This window comes from Tigriopus californicus, chromosome 9, assembly GCF_007210705.1.
Source record: "Tigriopus californicus strain San Diego chromosome 9, Tcal_SD_v2.1, whole genome shotgun sequence".
NCBI classification, from domain to species: domain Eukaryota; kingdom Metazoa; phylum Arthropoda; class Copepoda; order Harpacticoida; family Harpacticidae; genus Tigriopus; species Tigriopus californicus.
The window spans coordinates 519761-536370 of record NC_081448.1 but is presented as its reverse complement, the minus strand read 5'-3'; the positions used below and the strand labels follow the sequence as shown (position 1 = coordinate 536370).

The 16610-nt window shown below is 41.4% G+C and overlaps 4 protein-coding genes across 5 annotated transcripts; 1 reads left to right on the top strand and 3 right to left on the bottom strand.

Annotated features, from left to right (window-relative positions):
• Positions 1-1116: 1116 nt before the first annotated feature.
• Positions 1117-5782, bottom strand: LOC131887183 (uncharacterized). The gene is made up of 2 exons (XM_059235719.1): positions 4470-5782; positions 1117-1906 (listed from the first exon to the last, which is right to left on the bottom strand). The coding sequence occupies exons 1-2, from the start codon at positions 4816-4818 to the stop codon at positions 1194-1196; spliced, it is 1062 nt and encodes a 353-aa protein (XP_059091702.1). The 5' UTR covers positions 4819-5782; the 3' UTR covers positions 1117-1193.
• LOC131887184 (zinc finger protein 346-like) lies at positions 3403-10835 on the top strand. 2 transcript variants are annotated; one of them, XM_059235721.1, is made up of 5 exons: positions 3403-3977; positions 6879-7095; positions 9836-9955; positions 10049-10218; positions 10290-10835. In XM_059235721.1, exons 1-5 carry the CDS (start codon positions 3969-3971, stop codon positions 10488-10490), a joined length of 717 nt encoding a protein of 238 aa, XP_059091704.1. In that variant the 5' UTR covers positions 3403-3968; the 3' UTR covers positions 10491-10835. The 2 variants fall into 2 exon arrangements, with proteins under 2 accessions (XP_059091704.1, XP_059091703.1); XM_059235720.1 differs by lacking the exon at positions 3403-3977 and having other exon boundaries at positions 6840-7095.
• A 721-nt stretch (positions 10836-11556) lies between these two features.
• Positions 11557-12679, bottom strand: LOC131887045 (uncharacterized). Its single transcript, XM_059235533.1, has 2 exons — positions 12291-12679; positions 11557-12226 (listed from the first exon to the last, which is right to left on the bottom strand). The coding sequence occupies exons 1-2, from the start codon at positions 12522-12524 to the stop codon at positions 11765-11767; spliced, it is 696 nt and encodes a 231-aa protein (XP_059091516.1). The 5' UTR covers positions 12525-12679; the 3' UTR covers positions 11557-11764.
• A 352-nt stretch (positions 12680-13031) lies between these two features.
• On the bottom strand, positions 13032-13978 carry LOC131887047 (uncharacterized). Its single transcript, XM_059235534.1, has 2 exons — positions 13710-13978; positions 13032-13645 (listed from the first exon to the last, which is right to left on the bottom strand). The coding sequence occupies exons 1-2, from the start codon at positions 13941-13943 to the stop codon at positions 13220-13222; spliced, it is 660 nt and encodes a 219-aa protein (XP_059091517.1). The 5' UTR covers positions 13944-13978; the 3' UTR covers positions 13032-13219.
• Positions 13979-16610: the final 2632 nt, after the last annotated feature.

Genomic DNA, 16610 nt, shown 5'->3' with positions numbered 1-16610 from the left:
CACTTTTGGACACTTTTGGACACTTTTGTCCACTTTTGTCCACTTTTGGACACTTTTGTCCACTTGGTGTCCAAAAGTCACGCTAATTCTCAAAATTGCCCACCCTGGACCTAGGTCACGTCATGTTCGGAAAAGAAATTGCTTTCATGGCACTTCACCAGTAGTTTATTTAGCAATCTACGGTGCGTCTTCCAGTTTTTTGGGCTGTTTGACGTTGCAAGTAAGGGCCCTTATTGAGTTGAAATAAGGCCAGAAGGACCATGTTCGACGATTTTACGGCTTTTGCTGCGCTATTGCAACAAGTGAGACTAGTCGTGCTGGTAATCAAAAAAGCTGTCCCAGAAATGAGAAACAGCCTCATTAGATGGACCTTGGGTCATAGAAATCAGTCCTTTTTTTTCGCTAGCGAGTGTTGCTGCACCCCGCCCCGTGTTGCCTCTTGACGTACTAACTTAATGGGATTTCGTAAGGCAGCTTTGAACTTGTAATAAGTTATTTACCTTAAAGGAATGGACAAAATAGCATTCTTATTTTCTCCCAAGAAACCTTTGTTTTGATGTCATGTGAGTTCAGAAAAAGACCTCATTTGAAAGGCAAGTATTTTTCAAAGAAGAACATTCATAATCGAAGGATGAACGTCAAGGCCAATTTTTCGAAATGTGTCTGTATTAAAAAGTTAGAATTGGCAAAGTTTCCTAAGAAATTGATATATATTATTGTTCAGTGTGATCGCCGGATGGTTAAGCTGAAATATACTGACTAATTGTTAGTGTTCATCTAATTACAAAAAATGCAAACAATGTGATTTTGAGATCATAACAAAGTCCATTTTCCCATGAAACCTACTCTCAAATACTAAAAGTGTGGTTTGTGTCAGTCAGAGTGAAAATCAATTTTATAAAGGGAAAGCACCACGAAAAACAGACGTGGAAAAACCTTTTTGTCAAGAGCTCGTTGCCAGCACTTAGCTCAATAGGACAGAAAAAACGCCTCTAACTGTCAAGTCCCGTTCAAAGCATTCAATTTTTATGTCGGTATCTATCTGATCAATTTACCATCCACTTTCAAATCTAAGGCTTTCAAGAAAATTCACCGTGCATCTTTTTATTACTCTAGGGTATATTATCTTTCCTTAAAACTTACGTAGCTGCACAAAAAGGTTTGCCATTTGCAAAGAAACAGACCACTCAATTTCAGCCAAATGGCCAAAATGCCGAGATGATGTTGCTAAAGGTGGTGGCCAATCCCACGGGAGTTCGCCGAGTGGTTCCACTGGTTGTCGTGGTCGAGGGTTGCGTCGTTGTAAATGTGTTGTATGTATTAGCCGAAAACGAACCGGAGGGTTGTTGTTGAAATTGTTGTTGTTGCAACAAGAAGGTCTGTTGAGGGGATTGATCTAGAATGAGGCTGTCAAACCTTGGAACATCGGAGGGTTTTTCCGTGTTTTGCGAGTAGAGATCCGCTGAGGAATGGCTAACACTACTGGGCTTGCCCATGAGCTTGCCAAATTCGAATTCACCCTTGAAAGGCATGCCATTGGGCAAGAAAAAGGTACCAAATCCATGAGGCATCCCGTTGATCCAATCACCTTTGTATTTGATACCACCACTCGAATAGAAAGACGAGCCTTGTCCATTCTGGATGCCACTCTTGTATTCGCCTACGTACTTCTCGCCGTTGTGAAAAGTCTCGATCCCATGGCCAAATTTGATGCCTTGCTTGAAGAACCCGGAGTATTGGTCGCCGTTGGCGACGGTGAACACGCCAAATCCGTCCTTGAATCCGTTGCGAAATTGTCCAACGTATTTGTTCCCGTTCTTGTACAAAGCTGTCCCATTGCCGTGTTGAAGACCACTTTTCCAGTCACCAACATAGGCGCCGGTTTGACTGAAGAAAGTTCCGATCCCTAAAATGGAAAAGAAGTGGTGGAGTGTACCCATTTCTCGTTGTAACAAGATATTCCCCTAACGGCGAATGGCCTTATCCTGCTTCAAGTCAAGCTAGCGAGACGTTTCAACGATGTATAACTAAGTTCAATTAGTAATCATATATTTATTTCAGTCAGTAAGGCAGTACATTTTGAATTGATCTTGAGATCGAGGGCCATTTCACTGCAGTGTATGATATGATACGTGTAGATGGCGTGCGACGAGGAATGGGTAAAAACTAAGTTTTTTCAGTGGCAAGAGGATTGATTAAAAGTAATCGCAAAAGTGTTTGTCAAAATTGCTCAAGCCATTCCTTATTTATTGTAATGATATCCAAGGACAGGAACTTGACTTTAAAGGTCAATACTTGAGTTACCAGTCGCATAGTTTCGGGGAGAAAATAGAATGACGCAGCAGATGCTCAAAATAAAAGCTAAAAATTTTTCAGACATGAGTTTCCTTTTTGGCATCGACGGGTTTAAATTTGGAGAAGGCCATTGAAACGGACGTGCCCTTCGGCATGGGTACAACAGTTACCATACGTGGCAAAAGGTGATGGCTCTTATGTTATTGGAAGTTCTCGTTTTCTGTCGTCGTTTCGAAGCAAGTTTTGGCTACAAGGACGCCAATGTTTAACTTGTAGTCGAATTGAGGGCCATTATTATTATTATTTTTTTTTTTTTGAGAATAAGTCTTGTGCTTTCTGTAGTTTGCTTTCTCAGAAGGTGAAAGGAAGTGATTTAAGCCTGGTAGAATTGTTTTAAGCATTAGGCAATTGTTTTAAGCGCAGAAAAAATTGAATTGAGTGGCAAATACTTTTTTAAGTGGTGATGATGTGAATGTGTTCAATGGTTTATACTTCAACGGGATTATTATGAAAATTGGCGCTAATGATCATAGCTTTAAGATAAAAAGAAAAATGATAAATGGTTTAAACTATTTTTTTTGAGAGTTTTCGAGTTGCAAAAAGATTTTGCATCACTTTTGAAGCGGCAAAAGGCTTTCTGGACACCCTTTCCTATTGAGCAACCAAAAATATGGGGAGCCTGAATCATTTAGAATGCGGGGAACGGGGGCTAAAATTATTTCTCCACGCCACATCAAGTTTAAAAAAACACTGATAACAGAATTTCATGACTCCAAACTCAGTGTCAGCCACTTTATTGATTAGTGACATGCAACATGAGGTCTTGAAGTTTTGCTTTGAACCATAACCCTGTATAAAGCTTGAATGAGGGGTCTGCCCTCCACCCTTGTCCCCTAAACAGGCCAGAGGAACGGCTTTTGGGTGCAAGAGATGGACAAAGAATGAAAAATCAGTATCAAAGAGGGATGTTTTTTTCCGGAAACCAGGCAACCTCATTAATGAGGATTGAGGGCACAAATCGTTTGAACGTGACCAAATAATTTTGCCTCCAGTCGGGGATATTGTCAAAGGATCGTGCTGTAAAGACGGCATAAAAACGGTAGGATCAAAAATACGACCCGAATAAAAGCCGCCTGCTCCGACAAATAAAGAATTCAAAAAAAGGATTTTTGCTGACACCGGAACTTGTCTTGATTACGACTCTGTAAATCACTTCCAAGCACTTCGAGCGATGATTCAAAGCAAACCCTCACTTTTTTTGCATTCAAGCCTTTCACTCAGTGTGAGCGGGTGTTTTCTCTGTGCATCAGGAAACTTTCCTTTGCTTCAATCATTTTCATATCATGACGCTCCCTGCCTTCTCAGACCAACAAGCATAGTGCAGGGCTTTTGTTCGTCCTCCAAGTATCCCACTAATCACTCTTGGTCCATCTTTCCTTTTTCCCTCTTCGTTGCTCTGCGGTTTGTAGTGATAGCTTAACATTTCTTCATCTCCTCCTCCTCCTCCTCCTCCTCCTTAAGATTGGCCAAACGAGATAAATACAGATAAAGAGCGATTTCTTTATCCATCTATCATCTCAGTGAATGCAACTTTCTCATCATTGCCGGTGCAATTTATTGGAAATTCGCTTTAATCTAAAGGTAAACAGTCCCACCGCTGAATCAGTCAACCAATGCAAAGGGTAAGTAATAATTGTGGTGAAGTAACTTTTCTTGTTTATAGAAGTCTTGCGTACTGTTGCTTGTTACGCAGACGAAAAACCCTTGTGTGTCTTAATTTACGTTCGAGACTGAGAAGAGACTACTATGCAAGCAACCATGTGGGGACAATTGCTTGAGTCAGTCATCGTCCTTTTGAGTCAAAGGAGGGATTTATATTTTCCTTGCCTCTTATCGCTTTTGAATCATTCATCGTATCGCCCTCAGACACGAAGGTCAATGTGGGCTGATTCCTCTTACAGTCTGAATAGACCGTCAAAGCCTGAAAGTTCGCGGTCAAAATAACCCTTTGATGGCTTCAGGACAATCTTGAATCTCAGGTTAGAGTCTGAATGCGACAGATCCTGCCCGCTAAGAGCTCAATTCATCCTCTGTGCCCGCGGTTTTGATCCCCCTAATAACGGTAAATCCCATACGAGTACATGGAGCCAGAAACTGGAAACTGAGAAAGTTACCATCTTGTTTGTTGTTGAGCCATTGGCCCACGTATCGGTCGCCATGTGAGTAGATGAAGATGTTGCCGGGTCCGTAGACGGTGCCGTTCCGCCAATACATCTCGCCCCAACCATGGCGTTCCTTTTGGTCGTTCACTTCACCCGTGTAGTTCCCATCCCGATAATCCACGGCCTCGATCTTGAATAGCTTGATCTCGTGGTCTTTGAGGAAAGAGAAAGTCTCGCGAAACCTTTGTTGGGCTTCTTTTTGTTTGGTGGCGTCTGTGATATAATCTTTGAGCATTTTGCTCTCCGCTCTCATTCGACATTGGGCGGATAAAAGCAACACTAGACTCAGAAGTGTCCTCATTTCACTACCTGTGTGCACACGTAACGTAGGTACCAAAGCCACACACTGTCACTTCGACGTCAGAGCGTGCTTTAGACAGCACCGTTATTGAAAACACTCAAGATGCCGATTGGTGCTCTTCAAGCTTCAACCCCGCTGAAGGTATCGTCGGATGGCATTCGAATTCATTTACCCACTCACTCTGTGACGTCGGCACGCACACACGCACGTATTCAAGTCCCCTTGGAAATTGGAAGAGAAACTGCCCCAAACCACCGACTGGACACTCAGGGATTTTTCTAAAATCTGTTGTATGTATAAGCTCTTGGAGAGGGAATCAATATTGTTCAAGTTCACCGTTTGACGTCTACGGAGCGACTGAGGGGATTTGAAGCGATGCCAATCCACCGTCCGTGGTCCTTCTGTCGACCATCGTCCATACCAAGCAAGCTTTGGAAGAGCTAGAGGAAAGGAGGAGGAGGAGGAGGACAGATAAAGAGGGAAAGATGAAGAGTGAGATCGAGACATGAGAAGATTTCTTTTCATTGGCGTTTGGTCGAGATGATTCTCGAGCTCCATGCAACAGGGACATTTGCATCTCTCACAGAAGCTCGTTCGAAAAAAGCAATGAATTTCCAAGATAGCGGTAAACACTGACGACGCACATGAATGCATCGAAATCGAGAGTGATGCCTGAAAAATGACTCGGTTGATCCATAAATAAGCCGTTCCTGTCATTGTCTATACGTACACATTTCAGCGTCATTTTTTGTGCTTCTTGTCGTCGTCGTCGTCGTCGACTGAGTGAGAATATTCCCAGGTGTGAAAGTGAAAGATTTGCCGCAACAATGTCGATCATCATCACTTCAAGTGGAAAGGTGCCTTAAACAAGCGTTGCAGAAAAATGGTCGTTCCCTTCCTGAAGCTGATCTTGCACACTTTGCTCATCACATTCCTCTTTTTCCATCCAATCCGTTTCCATTTAAAAAAAAACGATCTTACAGGGTGACACCATCATACTCACATGATGTGAGTGTGGTATTGGAGTCGGAGATCTAGTTGCTGTACCCAAAAACGATTAAAGTGCAAAAATTTCCAATTCAAAACTATTTTCCTAGAATAGAGGAAGAACTGCCCACTTCCAAGTCTAAAAGAATGCAAGCACTAATTTCAGACCCCCAGGGGGACTCATCTTTGACTAAGACTATCTGAATGATCAATTGTGTTCCTTGGATCTCTTGAAACGCCTCGATTAGTCATTCTCAGTCTCGATTCTCAATTATCAACTCATAAACTCAATATGGAGGTTTCCCACGAACACTTTTGAGACGCTCTGTTTGACTCCCTTCACTGGTTCGGTGATTCAAACCCGAACAACTTGCACCAACCAAAAAGTGATATCACAATGTGCCAATCCCATTGAGCAATCAGGACCTCGATGAAAAGGAAATCAATCGCTCCAAAAGCCTGGATGTACCATGTCACGTTAAACTAAAGCTTTAGACGTATAAAGCAAGCCAGGGGGGAGTCCTGCTAATGAGCGATGATCCGTTTTTGACTTGAAAGAAATCATTCAATTCAGCAAAAAAGAAGGAAGATGGACGAGGGTTCAACTTCTCCTTCTTTTTTTAACGTAGCTCGCTTTCATTTCGTTCAACATGTGTGAGTTTCTTCTCAAGCTTTCGCCAAAATTACTCGTGTCAATTTTACATTTTGCCAAATGTCCTCTGAGGAGAATGAACGAGAAACACGAGTCCCTCCTGAAACTCTTTGCTGGAGTAGATTGGCACAAACCATCATCAGGAGTGTTTACTACACACATAACTTACCACCGCCACCAACAAATCATTGAACCAGTCCCAAAAAGGCAATCTTCTTTTCGTTGTTCCAAGCTTTGAAGTTGAAAAGTTTTCAAGTTGGCTTGGCCGCTTCGCATCTGGTATTAAAAAGAAGAGATGGGACCAACTTTTTGACCCCCAATGTTCGGTGGCATTGGCTTCTTGGCTGCTTGGTGAACCGTGCTCAAAGAGGCTTTAAAAATCTTTTGAAAGGTCATGGTGGTGGTTGTTGTTGTTTTTCAGAATATGGAGAAACATTCCAAGGACGATCCACTTTTCTGTCAACTTTGTCACGTTCGAACAAACAGTTTCAAATTGCTAAGTGCGCACTTATCCGGGAAGATTCATATCCGAAAACTCAGAGATCGCGCCCTTTTACACCAGATCGCGCTGAGGGCCAGACAGAAGGCCAAAGGAAAGGCTGCCACACCCGGTAACGGTTTGGGATCGACAGCGCAAGGTTAGTGTCGTAAAGTGGCGTTCTTGAAAATGGATATTTTTTTCGCCGTTGTCTGACATTTCAACTTGAGCGTTTCAGTCAGGTTGAAGGTGTTTGATTTGGAATCCCTTCTTTGGCAAGGGGGAAATTGAAATTGAATTTAAACCTGTTTCAAAATATCAAACTAGAGGAGTCTCAGACGAATTTGCCAGATGGAAATGGCTTCTACGCAGCCTAGTTTAGGCTGAAATTAACCAGATATTCTAGTCGCCTAATTCGAATGACTGTGAAATTTCATGAAGGAGAGAGTGGCTGGAGTTCGTTTTGAAATGGATTTTCGGGGTTCATTTTGGTGTTCGGGATCAAAGGAATAGTTCAATTGAATACGCTTCCGTGGCTTGTTGCATCATGTAAAAGAGCAGAACAATGTTTTGACTTGGTACAGTAAACATTGGTTCCTGATGGATTTCCTAATCTAAAGCATGATAATCTTAATATCCGTTTCTGCAACTTCAAAGACAAACAACAAATTTTGAGATATCCACTTTTGCTGGTTAAAATTTGTATTGAATTAAGGATCAAAGAAGGCCTCATTGGAACCGTAGAAATATATGTGTAAAAGGGACTTTCTCAACAAATTTGTTCAGCGTTTGAAAACTTAGCCCAAACGTAAATTATTCGCTCTTTTTCAGTTATCAGATTACCTGGCTCAGGAAATCATGTCGAATCTACGTAAAGGCTGTTTTTCTTTATGCAAACTCGGAAAGGAAAAAGAGACACTCTGTAGGACCTTTTGAGGTCGATAGGGAAGCCATAGACGATGTAGAGGGCTCACTAAGCGTGCTCCAAGTTTTGAATAATTTGGTTTTTGAAAACTTCGGCTTTTTATAATGCTTTTGGGCACAAAAGTTTTTCTGGAGGCTAAAACTCTATAAAGCAAAAAATGAAAGATGTTCCTCATGATTTTCTGAGCTAGAAAAATGTAAAATGTATTTGGATATTTCTTTGAAAACTTGATGCTGCTTTTTGACAATTGTGCTTACGTATGGGGATTGACTAAAGTCGTCGGATCTACACCATCGAGCGAAGATATGAACGTTACCCCATCGTTTATACCTGGAAACCTTTCATTCTAATAGTACTGGGGATTACATTCCCTGTAGCGGTTAGAAAAGCCCGTGAGAAACCAAATCAAACCAAAAAAAAGAAATGCATTCACGATCTGTGTCCAAATCCAGATATGTGCAAAAACTACAGTGAGAGAAGAGACATATCATGTAGTTGAAATGATGATTTAAATAGTCGAGGCCCAACGCAAGTCAGGAGAAAAAAAGGTTTTTAGTAAATCGTGCTCCCAGACTATACAACCCTCTGCTTTCGGAGCTAATGCGACCTTTCACAACAATTAGCCCTGTCACCTCCATCAAAACTCGCTTGGAACAGTATTTGCCCAAAATCCCTGACCAACCCTACGTACGTCCAGAGGCCTCTTAGACTGGCTAATACCAACTCGTTGGTAGATCAAGTAATTTATTATTGTTCTCGACCATATCTTATTATGCCTTGTTTTCATACATTCAGGCATGATAATTCTTACATCAAATGACATTCTTGGTTTCAGTTCCAAAATCTGTGAACTCTTAAGCTATAAAAAAAAATACAAGCAAACGGCTCATTGCTCTTATTATGAGTCTGTTAAGACTAGCGAGGTTAGTCAAATTGAGCAATTGGACCATTTTGTAATCACAGATGAAGTTGCTTTAGCGACCATTAGGAACTTGAGGCTTTCAAGTTCTCCTGACAGTGTTGATGGTGTGACATCTCAGTTTCTGATGAGATGCTCACTGGTTCTTGCTCCTGTTTTCTTGTACTTGATGCGTCGCATTTTGGATCAGGGCAAGTTTCCCGCTTCACCAAAGTTAGCTCATGTTGTTTCATTTTTTAAGGGCGAGATTAGTCGCTCCCCTAGTAACTAAAGGCCGATTTTCTAGCTTTAAACATTACAACGGCGTTTGAGAAGATCATGAAGTCCAAGCTTGTAGAGCTCCTTGAAGTCCTCAAAGTCCTTCCACCTAGTCAGCATGGGTTTTGAGCCCATTTCAGCACGGTTACCCAGCTGATTGAGCATTCATTAATAAAGACAAGTCTTGGAGAAACTTGAGAGCCATGAGTTAACCGATATTGGCTAACTTGATTTTGCCGAGGCCTTTGATACGGTGGATCATGCAGATTTCTACAGACTTTATGAAATCAGGATCCAAATCAGTTTTTTTCATAAAAGAATGTTAGTTGGTCGGGCATATCGTCCATGGGCTTATTTCTGGAAAATAACGTGAATGTTTAAGTTGATTTTTGGATTTTGTCCCCACAAGCCTAAAAAGATGCAGATCTATAAAAGAATTCATCGAGCAACATCTTGTTAGTTAGCTCTTGCAGTATTATAGTTCCTAATTTTGAAATAGCCCGTGTACTTTTTTGTCAATGAAATGGTGCACCCATGATAATGCTTCACCCTATTTGAGCACAAGATGAAATCTAACCGGCTTTCTATTTGATTTTACGATTTGAAGTCCGAGAGAGAGGGATATAGAAAGCAATACGATTCCACTGTAACAAGCTGATAAGAGCTGTTTTATAACAACTAACTAGAATAAAACTTAAGGTAGGCACATTGCTGATTATTTGGTGGGATTGCTTCATTTTCAAAAACCTAGCGCATATTATTTTTGGAGGAGCATTATAACAATGTTTTTCCTTTCAGCTGTTCTTGTTTCTCAACAACCTCTGGAGCAGCAGTCTTCTTCATCCAACGACCTTTTATTTTGTTCCACGTGTTCGTTAAAGCTGAACTCGGCGGAACAACTGCAAAGTCATTTACAAGGTGAGCCTTCATTTTTGTTACCTCTTCTACTCACGACAAACGCACCTTGACCTTACATTACAAGTTCAATCTGCCTTACATTTTTCTTTGCAGGTTCCAAGCATGCCAAGAAGGCCGCCAATCCCAGGCAACAACTCTCTCCATCTGGGTGCGGACCTCCACTACCAAATTGTATTGTATCGCACGAAAATGGACACAGCAACGTCGGCTTCAAATGCAAAACGTGCAATCTCACTTTGAACTCTGTGCCACAAGTGGTTTCAGTGAGAGGAACAGATTTGTAGACTCCAGTTTTCAAAATAGCTTTAATTGCCGCTCACCTCTCTCTTTTCAGCACCTATCTTCTGACCGGCATTTGATGGAATCGACTGATCACCCCCCGGTCAAGCAAGCCAAAGCCTTGTCAAGTTACAATCCGAGTGGAGCTGGCCTTGGCGCCAAGCTTCGCCAGCCTAAAACTGCGGATATGCAGATGTGGCAGACTAAACCACCCGATTCAACCGCCTTGTCCTTTGTCAAAGGAGGCCAACTTTGAGGCTCGAGTAATGAATTTGTAATTAGATTGGGTTCAATGTAAGAGTGAAGACTTGGCATATTGCGGTTCACTTGGTCGATGAATGGGTTCCAACTTTTTCCCGAATGAAAATTTGTCTGGGAGACTATGGCGGATGCAACTTGAATTCTTTGGCACGCCTTGCATCTGTGAGCTCAAAAATCATGAGCGCTCAACATGGCATTGCAATATGTTGAACTCCGTTCGATAAAACAAACCGCTGAATTCCACAAATATAACGGTGGAGTGTCGAAAGCAGTTGCTTGTCATTTTTTTTTTCAAAAACATGAAATACACTAGAATTACAACCTTAGGAATAAACAGCGTTAACACGATACCGAGCACTGGCTGAAAAAGTTACAAGTCTTTCTTTTGAGAACTAATAGGGCAAAGAGCATTCCCGTTGCTATCTTACTTAGGAATAGAAAATAACATTACTGTCTTGAAAATGTTGGTAAAAATACCGAATTCAGATTTTAAGCAACAAATTATTCCATCCTTAGTTGCGATGTCTTAAGTACGAAATAAAGTGATCTCAATGAAAAAGGTTAAGATGTGTGACGGACAAATTTTGAGAAACTTGCTTTAGTTCAATACTTTGGTACTCGCCTTACCATTTTCCTTCAGCACCTTCATTTTTGACTAAATGTGTCCTTGAAATGGGTTATTGTTACAACTGCAAAAAGATGGTTTGATCGAAAAGATTTGTTTTGACCAAGAATGATATCATGCTCTCATATAGACTCAAACAGTAAACAAGGGAGTATATGAGCGTACTCAATTTGGAGAAGAGTAACATTCTTCGAGCGGGGCTCATATTATTTACGATTTGTCCCATTGGCAGGAAATTAAAGAAAAAAACAATTCAAGAATGACAAAAAAATAGTTCTCTAACAATTTGAACTTAAAATGAAAATATATAATTTCCAAATGAGGTCAGGGTAGCTTTTATACCTACTGTACTTGCCAAATGATAGAAAAAAACCCATGGGCAGCTGAACAAGTGAAAGCATACATTGATTACAAATGGTCATTTATTATTCCGTAAGTCATCAGAAAGTATAATATGAAGGTGCGAAAATAATGAAATAGGAGAGCGAGAACACTGCAAAATGCCAGAGGTTGAGTAGTAAAATTTGTAACAACAATAACGCGAAGGTTTTCTTTGGCAATAATGTATTTATGATATGTTTGGTCAGTAACCATGTCAGTTGCGACTTGAAGTTCATCAAAGAGGTTGATCACTACAGGTTGGCCTATTTTTCTTCATAGTAATTCTTTGTTTTGGCATTCGCCATTTTGGTCCCATTGACTGCATTTTCTTGTGGAGCAGCCTTCAAGATGTTGTTCCGAGGCACGGACACCTGACCAGTCTCACAAGCTCGCTCAGAAGCAATGCAAGTTTCGCACTTGGCATCCAAGGCTGGACAATCGGCTGTCATGGAGCACACCTTGGTGGATGGGTCAAATGAGTGCCATTTGCATCGGGCCTCAGCATTGCATTTGGCCTTGCATTCATCCACGGTCTCTACCAATCGCATGCCCTCCAATGCTCCCAGACACTTGCCCTTGACGCCACAATAGAACTCGGGACATTCGTCCTCGCCACTCACGCAATTGTCCCCGCAGATGGTTTGGTTAAGGCGCAAGCACACCGAGAGGGAAGCGCACAACTTTGTGTCCTTGTAGTACGTGAACCATTCGCAGCCCCGGGTTTGCTATGGATGGAATGGTTATAAGCACTCTAAATTGGTAAATGATATCCCCTCTCTTCCCACTTACCTGGCAATGGTGCAAACACATGGAGGATGTGTTGGTGGGTGTAACATCTACAATCAATGAGTCGAGGCACTCACCACCAACAAAACATTGAATCCCCGTGACAGCAGCTGCAGCAGCATCAACAGGTTCTGGAGATTTATTAAGAGACATTTGGCCTGCTGACCTGTCAATCAAACCAGCCAAGCAGATCAGAAGTAGAACGCCAAACGTTTGGAGAAATTGACTGAAGCTCATGGTGGCAAGATGTGTCTCAGATTTTTTCCCTCCTCCGAGTTTTTATGGATGATAATGTTTATGGCCCAAAATACGTGGAGGCTTCACAGCGTTCCACAATACAACACAGGACACTTTCATTGCTCCAATCAGCAATGAAGTATGGTCAAGTGTCCCTTCAAAAGTATATGTTCTATTTCAGCTAAGGCCAGCAATGACTGGATTAGGGATACATGAAGCCAAATTTCTGTCTTGTCAGTTAAAAGGGAGAATACAAAATGTTCAACAATTAAGAGAGATGCTCCTTCTTAGATCATAGCATTTCTTTTTTACTAGATATATTCATCAAAAATGCAATGAATGAAATATTGTTCACTTTTGATATAAGACATGCCTTTATTAGGGCGTAATAGAAATCCAGACTTCGACCAAATTATTAAATGATAGATAATGTATACACTGCAAAAAAAGATAATGTTAACGGTCCGTTAAAATGCGTCTGCCATTTGAAATTTTTGCTTTAACATGCCTAGTTTGAGTCATTTATTCATTCCACAATATAACGGCTTACAGCATTGAGTAACAAAATAGTAACAACAAGATAAATGGTGCTGGAAATGTTTCGGTAATAATATGTAACGTATACGGTCTATTGTACAATCGCTGGATAGCAATCATTGTTCCTCAACTAGAAATTGTTGCTTTTGTTGCAATCCTCATTTTTTAGTAATAACTTTTGCGTATTTTTGAGGAACAGCCATCAAGGTGTTGTTCCGTGGCACGGACACCTGACCAGTCTCACAAGCTCGCTCAGAAGCAATGCAAGTTTCGCACTTGGCATCCAAGGCTGGACAATCGGCCGTCATGGAGCACACCTTGGTGGATGGGTCAAATGAGTGCCATTTGCATCGGGCCTCAGCATTGCATTTGGCCTTGCATTCATCCACGGTCTCTACCAATCGCATGCCCTCCAATGCTCCCAGACACTTGCCCTTGACGCCACAATAGAACTCGGGACATTCGTCCTCACCACTCACGCAATTGTCCCCGCAGATGGTTTGGTTAAGGCGCAAGCACACCGAGAGGGAAGCGCACAACTTTGTGTCCTTGTAGTACGTGAACCATTCGCAGCCCCGGGTTTGCTATGGATGGAATGGTTATAAGCACTCTAAATTGGTAAATGATATCCCCTCTCTTCCCACTTACCTGGCAATGGTGCAAACACATGGAGGAAGTGTTGGTGGGTGTAACATCTACGATCAATGAGTCGAGGCACTCACCACCAACAAAACATTGAATCCCCGTGACAGCAGCTGCAGCAGCAGCAACAGGTTTTGGAGAATTATCAGAAATCAAATAGCTTGCTGACTTGTCAATCAAACCGGCCAAGAAGACCAAAATCAAGAAAGAACTCATGTGAAGGACCTGACCAGAACTCATGGTGTGACTGAATGTGAATTTTTCGATTGCGGCGGAGAGCTTTTATGTCTGACTTGTTTAACGACCGTTGCAACGTGGACCGTCCTGAGTGTTCCACCTTGAAACACTTCAAATACCTCCCATTAAAGTAAAGGAGTGAGCCAATCACACTTGTTTTGCATGCAAAGATGCCTGTCGGAGGGTGTCCCTTGCGGCCCGTCTTCATTCTTTGTTTGTAGAACCTGCTGTGTTGGGGCATTTTTTGTTCCGGCTATTCATGACAATGACAAAACAGAAGTGAAACTGTTGATCCAATATTTTTCCCCAATATCTTTAAGCATCGCACTGTTGAAACGGATCAATGTGCTTAATTCGGTGGTCAAAAAGTCTGCGATCCAAATTTGACAGAGTCCAACGATGATTGACATTATCAAAGCAAAATATTCAATAGTAGTAATAACCTTTATAGTCTTGGTCTTGTCAGGTACCCTGAACCCGGACGTTACATTCCTTTTCTGTATAACAGAGGCAGGCCAGGCCGACTTCTGCTCAACTCTGTGTAGAAGTTCCAAACTTGCATTTGTTAACATTGAATCACATATCGTTATTCCGGGCCCAAATAGAAAATTGATTGAGGTCACTCTGAAGCAAAGGTCCACCGCTTTAGTCGAGCGTTTGCCTTCCAAGTTTCGTGTCATCAGCAAAGGAGCTAATAAATGATGGTTCACCGATACACTCTGAGATCTGATACATATTGTGCATATAGAAGAAACAGGATCGGTCCCAACATGCTGCCTTGGATCTCTCCACTGCCAACATTTCTCCAACCAGATGATTCTTCGTTAAGAACAACCCTCTGACATCGGGATAACAACCAATCCGTTATATACTAATGAAGTTTCATCCGGATCTTAAAATGATGCTGTTTTTCAGAGGGTTATCTTGGGGTACTAAATCGGAGGCCTTCTTGAAGGCGAAACAAATTACTTCTACTGTGGCTCTTTTGCCAACGAAGTCCGTGGCTTTATCGAAAAAAAAAATTCTAGGCAGCGGAACAACTTCTCCCATGGAGGAATCCCTGCTACTCTTTTGGAATAAGATTGAACTTTTGTAAAATGATCCTGCAGATGTTGTGTACTAGTGGTTTTCATCATCTTGCAAATGTTACTTGTGAATGAAATAGGCGGTAGTTGCTTGTTTTGAAATACAATCCACTTTTATATATGGGAGTGACATGTCCGAGGTTGAGACTTGTCTGGAACATGCTCTTGAGGGGACCAATAAGTGACGAAGAGGCTCGCTTCATGAAGGTTGCGCTAATTTTGTCAGGTTCAGACGTCGAGTTTCACTTGAGGGCTTGGATTGCCACATCTATATCTTGATCAGGGAAGATTACCTTTGTTAGTGATTCTTCATCCACCGGTTCTAGGAGTAGGTAAATCTGTCACTTCTTGCTTTCCAATTTTGTTTGGATTATTTCAGGTATTTTGTATCATTTTGAATTTCTCGCCTTTTTGGCTCAGAAAATCGTCACTGATTTTTGGAAACATAAAACACTGAAAATTACAACGTAAAATATTTTCAACTATTTCATGACAATTAGCTTTTTGGTTTGAAATGACTTTTTTTCCTAAATAGCACGATTATCTTGCCTTTTTGACAACGCAATCATTCCACATTAAGTCTCCTCAGCTTTCAAAAACAAAGTGCTCCAAGTTTATTTTTCAGTACATGATCAAAGTGTCTAGTGAAAAAAGATTAATTTCCGCTGCTATGAGAGGCTTCATTGCAAGCCCAACATAGCTGATGCACGACTTACGTATGCATTTATGTCTTACCATGATGCAAAGAGCTTTTGTTCATAACACAAACAACATTAAAGTTTTTTTTAGTAACCTAGCATATATTAATCCTTTTGGCCTTTTAAGTGAGAAATACAGTCTGCTATAATCATTCAGCAGAATGAAGTTTGGGCACCTTTTTTGTAATAATTTTGAGGTTAAGCCTGACATATCACTCTGTTCTTTCATCATTTAGTCACTAGTTCGTTTAAAACGAGTAACCTGAACTAGAAGTATCCATACGTTTTGCATTTTTTCGCACTTTTGGCTCTTGTTGCACTTTTGATCGCATTTTTTGTCCATTTTTTTGCCCTTTTTGGCCAGTCCTGGACATGAACCTCCGGGAAAGTCAGGTTCTCAGCTTTGTTGGTTATTGACCTTGCCAGCCCAATGGCGAGGGGCTCGGTTTAGCGTAGAAATTGTGTCTACGCATTGTTGGCATATGGCACGCATTGATGGGACTTGATGCTGATTTTCGATATTTTAGCTGCTGAGGCAAAAGCTTGAGTCGATCTTGTCTCAGCTTGAATGGAACCAAAATCGATTCAATTTTGCCGACACGGTATTGCAATGATCACTAACGCTGTAAAAAACAGTCGATTAAATTTGGCAAAATAGCGGCTTAAAATGCTGGGACAAATGGCAAAATAGTTGGGAAAAGCGTTGATTAAATATGCGGAAAACAAGCACTTAGTGGTGTAGTTTCTAGAGTTTGAGGTACGTGAAGCTAGGTTGTAAGGCTAGATTGCCATTTTCAAACCTCTAGACAGTAAACAGACTATAGCGGAGCCAAAAATGTAACTGATTCGAATATTGCTTTCCTCAAACTTCCGAAATCGAAGGGTCT